At 45.9% G+C, this 16,785-nt stretch overlaps 1 protein-coding gene across 1 annotated transcript in view; it reads right to left on the minus strand.

Moving 5' to 3' along the window:
• Nucleotides 1–284: 284 nt before the first annotated feature.
• The window catches only part of PRKCH (protein kinase C eta), a 222,216-nt gene continuing 205,715 nt past the window's right edge, over nucleotides 285–16,785 (minus strand). Inside the window, exons 13-14 of the mRNA XM_060004442.1 lie at nucleotides 3,007–3,150; nucleotides 285–1,587 (exon numbers count right to left, since the gene is read on the minus strand). Coding sequence (XP_059860425.1) covers nucleotides 1,441–1,587; nucleotides 3,007–3,150 — 291 coding nt within the window. The 3' untranslated portion in view covers nucleotides 285–1,440. The remainder of the gene's footprint in view (nucleotides 1,588–3,006; nucleotides 3,151–16,785) is intronic.

Below are 16,785 nucleotides of genomic sequence, written 5' to 3' on the forward strand. Positions count from 1 at the left end.
GGATGAGAAATAAGCAATTACTATGTCTAGCTACTAGGAGTTTGAGGGTTACTCTGTGGCAGCGATACTTAGCAGTCATTACCCTGACTCAGAATGAAAGTTGTGGTTAGGAAGAGACAGGCCACGTTCATTTAAGTGCCTTACACAATGTGATGCCAACCTTTGCTCTCAGGACATTGCTTTGAGTCAAGAGTTCTAGCCATTCTGCTCAAAGCTTATTTTAATTACATATCTCCTCTCCTAGTGGGGATGGGACAAATCCTTCTGGACAAGAAAAATCCCTTTTGTTACAAAATGCATTTATTTCAGCCAGATAAAATTCTCCAACTGCATACATGGGTACATATTATAAGGTCCTTCTTTGATACATGTCCTGCTTACAAGAGCCATTTCTAATTATTAAAATGCATACCAAACAAACATCTTTGTCTCTTAAAATATAATTTAAATAAATTGCTAAGGTATAAGCCATAAGTCTGGTCATGGATGCGAGTGGAGTGCGATTCTTCAGTGATGAGTCCAGAGCAATATTGGCACATTGCCCCCATGATGAGATTCCACAGGTCAGCGAGCACCTGAGCTCACCTGCTGATTAACCTGCCGATTATGTGGATAGTTGCTGTTGGGGCATTGAGCTGCCTTCTGTGAAAAACGTTATGTGCAAAGTATGACGTAGGCAACGTGGAGAGGCCTTTCACAGAACGCAAATGCCATTCACGTAACTTAAGGATGAAAGCTTGGTGAAAGCAAGTCTGTTGTTTACACTGCTGGGTATTGCGGCCCCGTCTCACTGGGCACTCAATAAATATCTATTAAATGAAAGTAAGGATAAAAGAATAAGCTGTGGCCGTTGCCTTGGTGCCCATCTGTTGTCAGGAGGGGGCTTTAAGTTATGAGCTTTATGGACACACTTTTTTGTTCAGAGTAAATTGTTCTATTTGGAAGCCATCCCTTTCCTTCTCTTCAAGTTCTTCCTTACTTCCAGACTTCTTGCAGAAGTCTGCCAGTATTCGGGGCTCAGTGGCTTACAGAAGAGCCCGGCACTCCATACAAAGTCTAGGTTTGTCCCTTGAAGTAAAACGCCTGATTGATTGGCTCAGAAGTTCTAGGATCTGATTTATTCTTCACACCTTTTCTCCTTTTGGCTCCTGTTAATCTCCCGAACCCCAAGTAGCTATGGAAACTCAGAGGCTGAGCAGTGTATTTCTTCATGAAATCTCATTTCAGTATCAACTGTTTCCAGGACCGTGGCTCCCTCAGGACTTGAAATACTGTAGTTGATCTCTTGACGTTCCGTCCTTCACAGAGTTCTCCACCTGCTCCCTGAAGGTAAGGTTCTTGTTCTAAGGCTGATGCTGAGGAGGTCCCCACAAAGGAAATTCCTGGAAAAATCTCTATCCCCTTTTGATTCTCATGCCATCTCTCCCATTCCCCATACGGCTATGGATGCAATTCTGGAGAGACAAAGGAAAAGTTTCTAAACTCATCCTGGTTAATCATAGGAAGATGTCCCTCATCAATTGGAGTTAAAGCTGGTTCTTCCTTTATGAAGTCGGGGTCAAAATTACTGACGTCTTCTCGGGATTTCTGTCAAAAAGGAAACAAGGGAAATTTCAGATTCTATGCACTTGAGGTTTAGTCATCTTCCACGGGACTTAGCCCATTTCAATGAGTTCGGAGGCCTGCCCTGCAGCTCTCTCGGTAGTGTTATTCACAGTTATGACGATCGGTTAAACAGTGCTTTATACTACTTCTACTGCATTGTGTATTACTAGGGCATTTGGTAACCGTCAAGTCACTAACCCCACAAAAATCTTGCTGAGCAGGCCAGCCTTAGGTTGGGAAACTGAAAAATTAATGTGCTCACCTGACCCAGCCAGCTGGTTCACCCTCCCCATTTCACTGAGGTACCACTTCTCAGCAGGCCTAATGGAGAGGCACATAAACCAACAGAGGTAGAGCAAAGTCACGCTTGCCCCACCTCCTGTCTTACAAAGGTCTAGATGCTTGAAGAGATTTTCTTGAAAGACTTCTTGGAAATGCTGAGTTTAGGGAACAAATGCCTCTCACTTTACTCAATAGTCAGATTCATTCTGCCCTGCTGGCAAAGCTTTCCCTCCTCCCAGAGGGGCTGGCAGGGGGATGTCCATTAAAGGAAGTGGCTTTGTCTCTGTGTCACAACCTAGCAGGCTGTTACAGATGAAGCTAATGACGCTTGGAAATGTGTATTTTACATCTTCATAAACTAACGCTGGAGAAATCATTTTTACCATTGTGAGACCTCCTACTTCTCTTCCTTGAGTCAATGATAGTTTTCTCTCTGCCTTTGAGCACCCCTCGTCCCCCTAACTCTTGAAGTACTGCCAGCCCAGCTTCTCTGCCTTCCCGTTGTGGTTCTCTTGACCCACCCATGAGAAGAAGCTTAGCTCTCAGACCGAGAGCTGGACCACCCTCAGGAACGCCACCCCACTCAGCTGCCTCACTTCCTAGTGAGGTGCTCCCAGTATTTCCTAGTCAAAGAGGACTCGGCCTGTTCTGCCCTGAGCCCTGTGCTGCAGTAGCTGTTACAGACCTGAGCTCTCCAAGCCAGGGAGCCAGGCTTAGGGCTTTGAGGAGCATTCCATGGCCTCTCTACTTTCTTGGGGGCTTGGGAAAGGCACCCTGACTAAGGAGCGTAAGGAAAGCAGCTAGGAACAATGTTGGGGAAACCTGGAAAGCTTCAAGGCCTCTTAGACCCCAGGAAATTTTAAATTAAGAGAGGATGGGGCCAGGGCAAGCAAGAGGTAAAAACTTTTGGAGAAGTAACCCTGGCACACACACACACACACACAGAGATGTTGCCTCAGGGGCAAGGAGCCCAGCTTTCTCCTGGGTGAAGTACCTTGCAGAGCGGCAGGCTGAGCTTCCGGTCTGATCATTCCCCAGGGGACCACCGGGCTGCTCAGTGAAACACTGAGACGTTTTAAGAAAGAAGAAGGTCTACTAAGGTGGTCTCGGACAACTTACAATTCTGGGTCTGAAAGGCGGTTCTACTTGGCGATGGTTCAGCTGGGTCCAGTCGATTTCCTTAAAGAAAGGATGTCGCAAGATGGCATGCTCGCCACCCAGACTCGGGCTGCCCAAGCGCATAGTGGGGTTCTTGGTCATGAACTGAGAGGGGGAGAAAGAGAGTCGATCATTCAATCCTAGACAATAAGTATGTCACAAGACGGTAGGCATTCGCTCTGGCAGAAGAGCCGATGGGAGGCTTTCCGGCTGATCTGGCTTAACCGGCTGAATTTTCCCAGCGGCACAGCCACCATGAATCATCCCGTAAAGGCGCAATTTTCCTTTACACATGACGCGCAAATTGCTCATGTGTATTTATGGCCTTCCCCACTTCCATTTCAGACGTGGCACCGAAAATAAAACCGAGGGGCCCGGTTTTCTTTCCTGTAAATACCATGTATATTTTTTTTCCTCTTTAAAGAAAAGAAACGCTTTATAAAATAGTGTGCTTTTCTCTAGCACTGCAGTTGTGGACAGCCGGCATCTTATGAATGGGGCTACTTTTCAGAACAGCTGTGCCATTCTTCTGAGAGACCCAACCAGCCGGCCAGGATTCCCACTCTCTGACAAGACCACAGAGAGAAGAATGAGAGTCATTTTTCTGAAGAGCTGTGTGAAGAAGCCGCAAGGGTGAAAAACTTAAAAGTTCTGTGTTCGGGCTCCAGGAAAAACAAAGTTGGCCGCTTTTATTATGCAACAAAGATATCACAGTTTTGAGTGAAAAGTTTTTTCCTTTGAGATGCTCCCTTCTCTCCTGCCCCTCCATTTTGAAATGTCTCATGACTGGGACTCTTGCCACATAGCCCAAAATTTAAAAGCACTGCCATACATTCAAGGAATGTGTGTATATAAATCCTCTGTATTTATATCAATTGGGCACTTCCTCGCAGCTGAGCTCCTATCAAGATGTTTTGGGCTAACCCTCCTTTCCCAGAGTGGTCAATAAAGGCATTCTGATCGTATCCTGACCAAAGACCCGTATAGGATAATTCCCTTTTCATGGCCAGAATGTCATTTTCAATTTTAAAGACACATAAGCTAATTTCCCATTATCAAAAGAAAATTGCCTTGGATAACAACTTTTTAAACACTTTCAATCAAGTTATCTTTAAATGAATTTATAACAGTCCCCAAGCACCCCTTTCCAAGTCTGATTTATGAACACAAAAGTAATGGTGTGTTCATAGAAATGGCTTTGGAGTGGAATTTACACAGTATTTTGGAAAAAATCTTGAAGGTGCACACAAGAAAGGGTAGGGTTGGGAGGTGAGCAGCCCTGCCATGTCAGGTGTCCAAAGCTGCAAAACCTCGTGGATTGCTTCAGGTGAACGGGATCAGGTGGAGGGAGGAGGCTGCCGAAGTCCCCAAGCAAATCTGACAGGACAGACCTCATAAAGTGCTAAAAACGCTTCCAAGGGGAGCTAGTAAAAACTGAAGACACGGATGGGGTTTAATGGTTTCTCCTCTCTCCTAGAGACAAGGAATGAAAGGCCTGGTGGTGCTGAATTTGGACGTGGAGCTCAACAGTAAAAGCAGCTTTCAGAGCTCCACAGCAGTTAGCACTCTGGGCACGCACGGTGATCAGCGTAGACTTAGGAAATATAGCTCATAAACAACTCCGTTCTGAAAGAGCTAGGAGCTCATGCTGCGTGGGCTCTCCCCAGATAAGTCTGTGCAACTCAGAAAGGCAGGGGAAAATAAATATACAAAAGAAATGAGTAGATTCTCTCCTTAGGAAAGTCAATGGGATACAATCCCTGATGGAATAGCCATGTCTATTCTAAGAGCTAATTAACAAAAAACAAACAATGCTGCAAAAAACTCAAGCTACAAGGACAGCAGAACAGACCCAGATGGCTTGTGGGAAACTCCCAGGCCTGCCAACGGTGCGAGCAGAGGACACCTTGTGAATGTGTGAGTACAACTTGTTCTTCTGGGCAAGAGGAACAGTGTGGGGCTCTTGATGCCAGGGTGGCAGAAGCCCTGGTGTCTGAACAACTTTGCCCATTTTTCCCTGCCCCGGCACGCAAGCCAGCCTCCCAAGGGGCACCGTGGAAAAGCACTGCCCAAGGAACAGGAGACCAAATCGTGGCTGCTCTCCTCTATAAACTTCATCCCTGGGAATGGAGTCAGGCAGAATAGCCCTTTCACTAGCTTATGCTTAGAATTCTGATAAATCCTTTCAAATAACCAAGCAGTTTTGTTTTTGTTTTTTTTTGCGGTACGTGGGCCTCTTACCGTTGTGGCCTCTCCTGTTGCGGAGCACAGGCTCCGGACACGCAGGCTCAGCGGCCATGGCTCACGGGCCCAGCCGCTCCGCGACATGTGGGATCTTCCCGGACTGGGGCACGAACCCGCGTCCCCTGCATCGGCAGGCGGACTCTCAACCACTGCGCCACCAGGGAAGCCCAGCAGTATTAACTTTGGCTGTATCTAAAGGGCTCAAGATATTCATTCTCCACATAAAAAAATTCAATTTACAAAGGTTTGTAGGTGTCTATGCAAGGCAGTGCACTAGGCCTCATAGGGGGTGGGTACATGGATGACAAGGACAGTGTCTCCCCCCAAGAAGGAGCTGATCAAGAGAAGGGGCCGAGGCAAGCACACTTTATCTGTAACGCAGCTGGACGAAAGGAAGAGAGACACTGCCAAGTGCAGCGGGAGCTTCGGAGAGAGACTGGGAAAATCGCATTGGGGGCTGGTGGTGAGAGGGCAGGCGATGGCCTCCCAGAAGAGATGACAGTTGCTGACATGAGGCAGATACATAGAATTAACAGAGCCAGGAAGGAAGAGGGCAGTCACGCCTGAGAACGCAGTTGGCACAGCGGTAGGCAACCACCGGCCACGTTGGTGAGGGAGCCTATAGGGTGGTAGGGCTGCTGTGAAAGGACGGCCGAGGAACAGTGGGGCAGCCAGTAGAACCCGACGAAAGCGTACGAAGAGGTGAATGACGAGAGCTGCCCTGTGACTCAGGGATGACTCTAGCCACGATGGGATGGAAAAATCCCTCATGGAGGGGTAAGAGATTTGTGGGTAGGGGGCTGACTAGTTAGGAGGCTGAGACGACAGCCGAGAAGACACGACAAGTCTGGAAACTAGATTTTCTGGTTAGTGGAAAGGAAAAGAGGGGCGCAGGTCCTGGGGAGCTTGTGGAAGAAAAATGAGCACATTCCACACTGCCTGGAGCTGGGGGGAAGGGGCAGGAGGACAGCCAGGTCCCAGGGTCCTCTCCGGCTGTTGAGGGACGGAAGAGGATAACAAAAGAGAGACTGATTATTGTTGGGAGTATTAGTGTTAACAGAAGTATAGTAGTAGTAGCGGTAGTAACTTTGGTCAAAGGGATGAAAACAAAAACATCTACCATTTCTCAAGGTCTTGCAGATCTGGGAGGTTGGTGAGCTCAGCTTTGCATCTGAGATGCGCAAACATCCCCCAGGAGCTGACTAGCCCTGTAAGCCTGGGGTGCAGGCCAGGGTGAGAGGTCTGACACCTAGGGCCATCACCGTTTGGTGAGAAAGAGCTGATGCTGGGAGGGCAGAGGTGGAGGGAGAGAGAATAGAACTGAGAGCAGCTCCAGGCCACAGACATTTTATTTGGCCCACATAGAGTGTTTCTAAAATAATTTTAACTACTTGTCAAACATTTAAAAAGTAGCAAATGTCACATCACACACATGAAAGTCAAGTTTTCCAAATTCCCTTGGAAGATGGAATATTCTGGAACATTGGACCTGCACTTCTTCTTGGTGAAAATGACCTGGAGTTGAGCAGTGGCTGCCTCATTAGCTGGGGCGGGTGACCCCCTGTTCCCACCACTCCCCTCGGCCTCATACCTGGCTGGCTCCCCGCATGCCTGAGCCCTGGCTCCGAGCCCTGGCATAGGGTGGAAAGAAGGCCGGGGTGGCAGCAGGAGCTCATGAGAAAGCCAGAGCAGGATGAAGACCACGGAACAGAAACCAGCACAGGGACCATTCCGGGCAGGAGGAGGGGTGATGGGTGGTGCTGAGGGCGTGGAAGGCTGGGCGGGGAGGGTTATAGCTCCTCTGTGACTAACCCCTCCCTCCTACAAAGATGCAGAGGTGGGAAGTTCAGGGAACACTGAACATCAGTCCCAGGCCTGGAATCTTTCACAGTACATGTCGGTGGAGGGGTATGGGGTTGGGGACAGGAGGGGTTCACTGCCCTAGGCCAGGCCCAGGACTCGCCTTAAACACGGTGTTCCTGCTGCTGTGATGGTGACGGCACGATCCCGTTGCAGAAAACTTCCTCTGTTTGCTTATGCCCCTACTGGGACCCGAATGCCAAACAAGTTAACAACCGTGGCGTTTACAGCCATCACTCAGCTGTGTCTAAGGTCATACTGAAAGCTTGCCTCACCTCAACTGACCTTCTCCCCGACTGTGGTCCCAATGGGGAAGTCAGCCAAAGAGGAAAATAAAGTGACTCCATGGAAGATTCTGGACACATTTACTAAAGGAAGCAGAATGGCTGCTAGGGTCAATGAAAGCACGTTATAAGCCGCAAAGAGGGAGGAGGCCAGGGTGGAAAATCTGATTCCACCCCGAATGTAAGTCTCCAGCTAACTGGAGAGCAGGGGCAAGAATGTGTGGACTCGTTTCATATTCCCCTTCCTCCTGTGGCCCTCGTGAAAGTGGAATTTCTCTAGAGGATCCAGAAGGAATCAGAAGCACACCTGCCCAGAGAATGAGAAACAACAGTTCCTTCAAGGCCGCAGAGAAGGCATGACCACAGGGGAAAGCAGTCATCCAGGCACCTTCCTGAAGAAACATAAGCAATGCAGGCCAGGTCTGTACAGGAATGTCCTGCCAAGCCTCCTGCCAGCCAGGGACGGATCATAAAAGATATAAGAACTCCTCTGATAGGGCCCAGAGGGGAACTGGTGAGGCCCTGCAGCTTCACTGCTGTGTCTGGATGCCAGTTCTCCCATTGATGAGCTGTGTGACTTTGGACAAATGTATTAACGTCCCTGGACCTCAGATTCCTCAACTATAAAATGGAGACTTTTCTGTATATCCTAATATGATAATGAGTAAATGAGATAATCAGTGTGAAATACCTGGCACAAGAGCAAGCCTTCAACCAAAGCTAGTGAGTTTCAGCAAGCATCTTGTTAAACCACTTGGAGGGCCATCCTGTCCGACCTAAAGGCAGGGGCATGGACTGAAAAGCCTCTGAGAGATGAACATCTGAGGTGAGCCTTGGCCCCGAGGCTTATCTGGCTCTGTCTCTCTCTCTCTCATACTTTGCAGCCAGGAAAAGGGACCAAGGTCTGTTTCTACCTTCACAGCCCCAGACTCCAACAGGGGGGTGGTAGTGATGGTCTCAGTGAAAAACAATTTTTCTGACAGCAAAGATTTCTAAAGACAATTGAAAGTAAGAATACAGATGATACGCAGGTTTTAACGTGCAGTTGTATCTGCTTTCACAACAGAAGGGAAGTGCTGAATGCAGGGTGAAGGGTGCAGTGCAACACTTTCCTATAATTCTGAGGTCAGCTATAGCACTTGTCATGTCTTGTGGGCTCTGCTACACCTGAGGCGGCTTTGGTTTTGAGTTTTCAGATGTTCCAGAGGATAGAGTTCAAACTCACCCCATGTTAACAATGTGTCTAGAGATAACAGGGTCCAAATGTACTCTGAAACTCATTCAAACGTAGGCAATGACTACAAGTATATTTCCTTCCAAAATCTGATTTCATAGGAAGAGGACTAGTTATATAAATAGGGCCATTAATCTAATGAGATTTTCTTCCAGGAGAGAGAGAACACTGTATTTTCTACTTAACAGATGGATTTGGCTGTTGGGCAAACAAAAGGACCTTTTCCTTTCATTCAACTTCGGACCAAAGGGCAGAGAGTTAGCAGATAGTGCTGGTAAGCATGCCATAGGACATCCCCATCAGTATTCCAGGGAGATGCTCCTAGTCAGGAAGAAGGAATTTTATGACTCTACAGAGAGTCCTGAGGAGGGAGTGCAGAGAAGGAACACAGGACACAGAACAGAGTATGGTTCACGGCCATGAAGGCCACCCTGGGGTGGATAAAATCCATGCTTGTGTATGTTGCAGCCTCCTGTGTCTCTGTGTTTTGCCACTATCACAGGTAGAGTCTGACCTCGTTATGAAGACTAGTCAGCAACCTTCTCCTCTCATACCCCTTCCTGCCAGCTGCGGTGGTGGGCATACAGCTGGCAACCACCAGTGCCAGCCACATTTCTCCAAAGAAGACATAAAAATAGCCAAGAGGCACATGGAACGATACTCAACACTGCTAATTATTAGAGAAATGCAAATCAAAACTACAATGAGGTATCACCTCGCACCAGTCAGAATGGCCACCATCAGAAAATCTACAAACAATAAATGCTGGAGAGGGTGTGGAGAAGAGGGAACCCTCTTGCACTGTTGGTGGGAATGTAAATTCATACAGCCACTATGGAGAACAGTATGGAGGTTCCTTAAAAAACTAAAAATAGAGCTACCATATGACCCAATTCCACTACTGGGCATCTACCCTGAGAAAACCATAATTTGAGAAGATACATGCACCCTAATGTTCGTTAAAGCACTGTTCACAATGGCCAGCTCATGGAAGCAACCTAAATACCCATCGACAGAGGAATGGATAAAGAAGATGGAATATTACTCAGCCATAAAAAAGAACAAAAGAATGCCATTAGTAGCAACATGGATGGACCTAGAGATTGTCATACTGAGTAAAGTAAGCCAGACAAAGATCATATGCTATTGCTTATATGTGGAATCTAAAAAAATGGTAGAAATGAACTTATCTACAAAACAGAAATCGACTCACAGATGTAAAAAACTAACTTCTGGTTACCAGGGGGGAAAGGGAGGGAGGGATAAATTGGGAGATTGGGATTGTCATATACACACTATTATATATAAAATAGATAACGAATAAGGACCTACTGTATAGCACAGGGAACTCTACTCAGTATTCTGTAATGACCTATATGGGAAAAGAATCTAAAAAAGAGTGGATATATGTATATGTATAACTGATGAACTTTGCTGTACACCTAAAACTAACACAACACTGTAAATCAACTATACTCCAATAAAAATTAAAAAAAAATAGGGAAACTGAGGAACAGACCCACCTGGAACCTGCCCCAGGCCACACAGTTTGGGAGCAGTAGAGCTGAGATTTGAAGCCAGGCCTATCTAACAGTAAAAGCCTTTGCCCTCAGTCACTATGCTAAACCTCCTTTTGAGGTTTACAAATCTTCTCATTTGGATTGTGGATGAAAGAGCAGTGACAGGTCAGGAGCAATCCTGGGATGATGCCCAGGTAAGAATGCACAGCACTGTGTGTGTTTACCTATGTTGTACTTCCTTTGCTGGCCCACAAGCTGTTCTTCTTTCTCTGACTCTATGGAGGGAGAAGGGATGGAGATGTACACCCAGAGCAGGTGCTAAGAGAAGGGAGAGAAAAGGAATAGGCTTGAACCCAAGGAATCCTTCATTCTGACCACCTGGTTTTATTTCCAACAACTGGGGTCTTTATATTGGAGAAGAAAAGACAGATGCCACTGTTGATAGTTTCAAATAATGGAAGTGCTGTTGGCCAGAAGAGACGGTTCTAAATGGGAGAAATAAGTATGGGGAGTGGAAGTTAAAGGAGTGTATGCAAGGATGTCATAAGGAAAATTAAAACAAAAATTTCTAATACTCAATGCCATTCAGTGAGAGAAGGCGCTTCCCCGGGAGGAGCGGGACTGTCTTACTGGAGACACTGAAAGAACCACCTGAATGACCCATCTGTCGTCAGGTGGGAGGGGAGAGCAATGTCCTCCAGGCTCTGTGCCTACATCAACAGTCTACAGTCTTATCCTTTCTTCTCTATTTGGAATTAGAAAAATTTTGAAGACAACTGTACCTCCCTCAGCTGAAGATGCCATGTTTTCCTTGGGTCTGAAGTGGACTTGCTTTATAAAAATGAAATAAAACATGTTTAAGCTGATCTCCAGAGCTAGTTACTGAAGGAGTGGGCAGGTGAGTATGTAAGTATATTTGAACACACCAATGGATCAATGTCTTACTTGAGCCACATCAGAATATTCTGTGAGATATCTCCAGAGACAGTCTACAGTGCACTTCATTCCCTCCTAATGGAAACAAGTACAAAAATGCCCTGTCCTCTTTCTCTTTCTGCACTGGGGCAGGAATAGTGCTAAAATCTGTTGCAGGTTTGTTGGCTATATTTTCCATCCTGTCTCTGATTAGAATCCAGCAGCCTTTACATGGGCATATACTTATTCCTTATCAATGCTCTTAACACTCTGCCTTGCCTGTGTTTTATACTCATTATAGCTTCCCCTGAAACCCAAGCCATCTCAGTAGCTTCACTAAGGTCATGTGATAACACTGGTTAAAAAAAGTTTAAGATCAGAGATGAGTCTCAGAGACAGAAGCCCAAGGTCGGGCCCTTGTGCCAATGCCCGTGTTGTTGGCCAAGAAGGTTTTATTCCTGGCAAACCAGACCCGAGCATCTCTGACTAATGGTGAGGGTTTCACTGCTCTCCAATAACTCCCAAGTGTTGAAGGAAAAGGAAGCTCACCTGATAGCTGTGATCCCCCAAAGTGCAGCTATTGAAAGGAAGCAAGTGCTAAAGAAGGATCCTCCAGAGGCGTACTACACAAGGTCTTTATTTCCTCCCGATGAAACCCAGGCCAACACCCTTCTTTATCCTGGATACACATTATCTTGGGTGTCCAAACCAAACCTAAGCACCACCTGCTAAAAGTTAATGCTCTTTGATCACTGGAAGGGACAAATGAAAGAAAACAAAGTGCACTACTTAGAGTTTTTAAGTGTGTTCCTTAGAGTTTTTCCAACTTAAAACAAAAAGCTCTTCTGACCCGCAGACATCAGTTAGCAAAACCCTACATAGAAAAGATTTCCACGCTCATTTTACAAAACCTGATATCTTTATGCTCCTATCTGAGATATGAAGATTAAAGAGTCATGTGGTATTAATACTTCATTAAAAAAAAAATCCTTCACGCTGCTGGCCACAGATAAAATGTAAGTTTCCTAAGAATAGAGGTCCTAAACAATCTAAAATGGGGGAAGGAAGTTGAGAATAGTAACTTTAATAAAATGATAAAGAATGCCAAAAATGAAGCCTCTAGGAAGATCAGTATTTTTCTGTTTTCTGCCAACACTAGCCTGGCCTATCTGTGAATAACTGGTCCATTTCTGAAGGTGTTAGTTTCAGTAAGAAGCCTGAAGCTCCATTTCCTCATATGGGAACTCCAGTCCCGGCAAAGGGCAGGGGCTGCCAGGCTTCATGTTAACCATCCTCTTTTTAAAGGACCTTTCAGTAACTTACTTTTGGATTTTCCCTGTAACGCTATTTCAAAAATTGGCTCTAACGATGGAGAGCTGGATCCTCTGCATGACCCTGGTCCCAGTTTTCCCTCCACTTCCTCAGCCCCCTCCTGGCTGACCACCTTTGGCTGCTGCCTTGACCATTCCAATCTTTGCCAGGAGGGGAGGAGGAAATGCAGAGGATCAAGCCCAGTGCCGCTCTGGTCAATTGCCTGGTAACAGATGTGAGACACACTCAGGGCTAAAAGAGGATCCCAAATTACTTGTGGTTCCTTCTCTGTACACAGAGGCAGACGAGACTCCTCCAGGCAACGCACAGAGGATGAAATCTGATAGGCGTGATGACAGATAAGCCCACATGCAAACACACAGCTTAATTTCTGTAAAGCTTAGGAGCGAAAGCATGCTATAATCTCCTTCTGAGGCCAAGTTTACAATGCCTCCCGAACTGACAAAGGTGACTCAGGAGAAAGCACCAAACTCCTTTCAGCACTTATTTAACCTGGCCACCTGTGTGAGCCCGGAGAAAAGGGCGTTGACCTCACCCAAGTCAGCACTGGCGCCTTGTGATCTCTCACCGGAGATGATTTAGCACAAAGGAATGCTCACCTCAGAGACAGAGGGCATCACCTTCCTAAGCTCTGGGGACTCACGAGGACTCCCTCAAGTCTTTCTGGAGCTGAAGAGGCCAAAGCTCAGCGCAACTGCAGAACCTCTAAGCAAACCATACATTTTCGTCTGTGTCATGATTATTCACATTTTGGGATAATTCAGTGCCAGTTTAGGAAACTCGGTAACATGGTGGCCAACAGAAAACGTGTATTTATACCAAAACCAAGTAAAAAAAAAAAATAACAATTAAAAAATCATCTTTAAGGTCAGCAATCTAGAAAGTCTAGGTCTGTTTTTCACACACGAGTGTGTATCTTTATGTATCTTTCCTGTGCTACCTTCTGTGGGTGTTGCCAGTTTTTACAACCTGTTCTCTGAGGGGGGAGGGGAGGATGGTCTTGCTTTTGGGACATGCACGTGTGAGCAGTTAACACACACACCCCTTCACAGCGAAGATGAGACATGAGAGACAAAAGGGCAAGCAAGAAAAAGTCTTCCGCTGTACATTTTGGGGTGAATACTATGGTTATTTTCAGTTGTCAGGATCACTGGTTAATGACTTGGGAATTTTTTTCAAGTAGAAAACTGGGCTAAAAGCTGTGTGCCCCCCTCGCCTCCTCCCGCGACTCTGTGCTCCGTGGGGAGCGTTCTCACACGCGAGTTCTCAGCTCTCTATCCAAGCTCATGTGAAATTTGGGAGGACTTTTGAGTTTTGGGTGTATGGCTACCCAATCTTGGGGGTGGGGGTAAAGATGATGATGGGAAGGGTGAGGGGAAGGAAAGTAATACTGGGTTAGGAGTTACACTGGGTAAGATGTTGGTGCCCATCCTGTTCAACCCCTCACTCTCCTTGAACGACAGACAAGAACACCCCTCACCCCGAATTCAGAGGACGCACTGACGTTATTATACCATACGAAGCCCCCAGGTCTTGAACATCTATGACTCTCTAGTGTTATATAAATGGGCATCCAAACAGCTTCTACAGACAAGGAATGATAATAATACCTTCTACTTGAAAAGGTAAGAAGGCATTCAGAAAGCATTTCCTTCTGAAGGGAAGAAACAAAAGGGCAAGTAAACTATCCAGCAGACACCAGTTCCAGGAACAGTGCTGACCTTACGTTCCAAAGAGAGGATCATCAGGAAATCTCAGGAAGCCAAGGAGAGATGACCCACCATGCTGATTCGGTGGTGAGAACGGATGTGCTGGCTCGGGGATCTTGGCTTTCCTGCCTCTCTGGTGGGGAAGGATCGCACACAGAGGCGAGGGCAGCAGCATGGGCAGAGCTCACCAATGGGTGCTTGCTCCTTCTCTGTTTATTTGTTAAAAATCTCTCTTTGGGGTGCACTCAGGTACTCAACTTGGGGGTTGGGGAGTGGGGAGAGGTAAATTAGGAGTTTGGGATTAACAGATACACACTACTGTATATAAAATAGAAAAATAGGGGCTTCCCTGGTGGCGCAGTGGTTGAGAATCTACCTGCTAATGCAGGGGACATGGGTTCGTGCCCTGGTCCGGGAAGATCCCACATGCCGTGGAGCGGCTGGACCCGTGAGCCACAACTACTGAGCCTGTGCGTCTGGAGCCTGTGCTCCGCAACAAGAGAGGCCATGATAGTAAGAGGCCTGCGCACCGCGATGAAGAACCGCGATGAAGAGTGGCTCCCGCTTGCCACAACTAGAGAAAGCCCTCGCACAGAAACGAAGACGCAGCACAGCAAAAATAAATAAATAAATTAATAAACTCCTACCCCCAACATCTTTAAAAATAAAAAATAGAAAAATAACAGGACCTACTGTATAGCACAAGGAATTATAGTCAATATCTTGTAATAACCTATAATGGAAAAGAATCTGAAAAAGAATATATATATATTATATATATATATAATATATATATGTGAATCACTTTGCTGTACACCTGAAACTAACATAACATTGTAAATCAACTACAATTTTAAAAAGGTATAAGAAAAAAAATGCTTAATTGGAAAAAAAGGCTCCTGGGAAAACAGAAATACGACTCTCTCCAAAATAAAAAGCTAACACAGCCTCATGTACAATTAAGTGCTTAATAATCTTGATGATGTTGGTGGATTGTTCAAAGGGAGGATGAAGATAATGACACCTCTCAGCGTGCTGTAAAATTACTACTCATAACGTAACAATACTCATAACTACTCCTGTATTGTGCATACCACTTTGAAAATGCTTTCATGGGTGCTACCTCATTTGAAGTGGGTACTGTAGGTGTTAACATCATTGCGTTACAGAGGTACAGACTGGAAAGCAGTGGCAGGAGTAGAATGAGGTCTCGCGATCCTCAGACCAGTGTGTGCTCCTTCCATTCTACTGTGTGAGGTTGGTTCACCTCTCAGCCTCAGCTTCACCTACCAACCAGGGAGTTAGACAAAGTGTGTTTTTTGTTTTGTTTTGTTTCCGGTACGCGGGCCTCTCACTGTTGTGGCCTCTCCCGTTGCAGAGCACAGGCTCCGGACACGCAGGCTCAGCGGCCATGGCTCACGGGCCCAGCCGCTCCGCGGCATGTGGGATCTTCCTGGACCGGGACACGAACCCGTGTCCCCTGCATCGGCAGGCGGACTCTCAACCACTGCGCCACCAGGGAAGCCCTAGACAAAGTGTTTTTAAAGATCCTCCATCTCTGAAATTCTGTGTTTATGTTTCTAATAGTCACCAAGCTCCATGACAAATGATTACAATCCAAAACAGTACGCACGACTTCCTCACAGTTTTTGGGACTATGTAAGACACTACCCAGTGGAGTCAACATTAGGAACTTTTTTTTTTAGTTGAAATATCCTTGATTTACAATGTTATATCAGTTTCAGGTATACAACATAGTGATTCAAAATTTTTATAGATTATACTCCATTTATAGTTATTATAAAATATTGGCTATATTCCCCATGTTGTATAATATATTCTTGTAGCTTGCTTATTTTATACATAGTAGTTTATACCTCTTAATCCTCTACCCCTTTCTTGCCCCCTTCCCTCTCGCCACTGGTAACCACTAGTTTGTTCTCTATATCTGAGTCTGTTTCTTTTTTGTTATATTCACTAGTTTGTTTTATTTTTTAGATTCCACATATAGGTGATATCATACAATATTTGTCTTTCTCTAACTTATTTCCCTAAGCATGATACCCTCTAGGTTCATAACATTAGGAACTCTTGAAGTCACTAAGCTCCCAGAATCACAGGTGGTCACAAAATCCTTGGCAAAGGCCTGAAGTCTGTATTTTTAAAGAAAGCAGTGTACCTTACCTTGATCTGGAATTACACAACAAAATGAAAGCTTGTTCAGGGTCCTTAAAAACATTTCAACTTACCTACCTCCTAATAGATACTTCCCCAAGCTCTCGGTTTTCTGGCCAAGGACCATTTTCTCCTGAACCTGGCTAGCACTACTCAAAAGTTATTGCAAGCATCAGTTTCTGGGGAAATCACACTGTAAAACCACTGGCCTATTTCACAAGTAAAACTAGCAGATGAGCTGCAGATTGAGATGTTTACACAACCTGAAGTCATTCCTTCCTGACCTCCTCTTCCACTGTCACCCTTTCAATACTGGTGTCCCCAGGCCTTGTCCTCCTTCTACTCTTCACCCTCTCCCCCAGGCCATGCCTTCTCCCCTGTTCTCACTACCATGCTACAGTGGTCACCTCCTACCTCTCTCCTGAGTTCCAGACCTATGTGACCAACTGCAAGGAACACACCACTTT

Source organism: Delphinus delphis, chromosome 2 (genome assembly GCF_949987515.2).
Source record: "Delphinus delphis chromosome 2, mDelDel1.2, whole genome shotgun sequence".
NCBI lineage: Eukaryota > Metazoa > Chordata > Mammalia > Artiodactyla > Delphinidae > Delphinus > Delphinus delphis.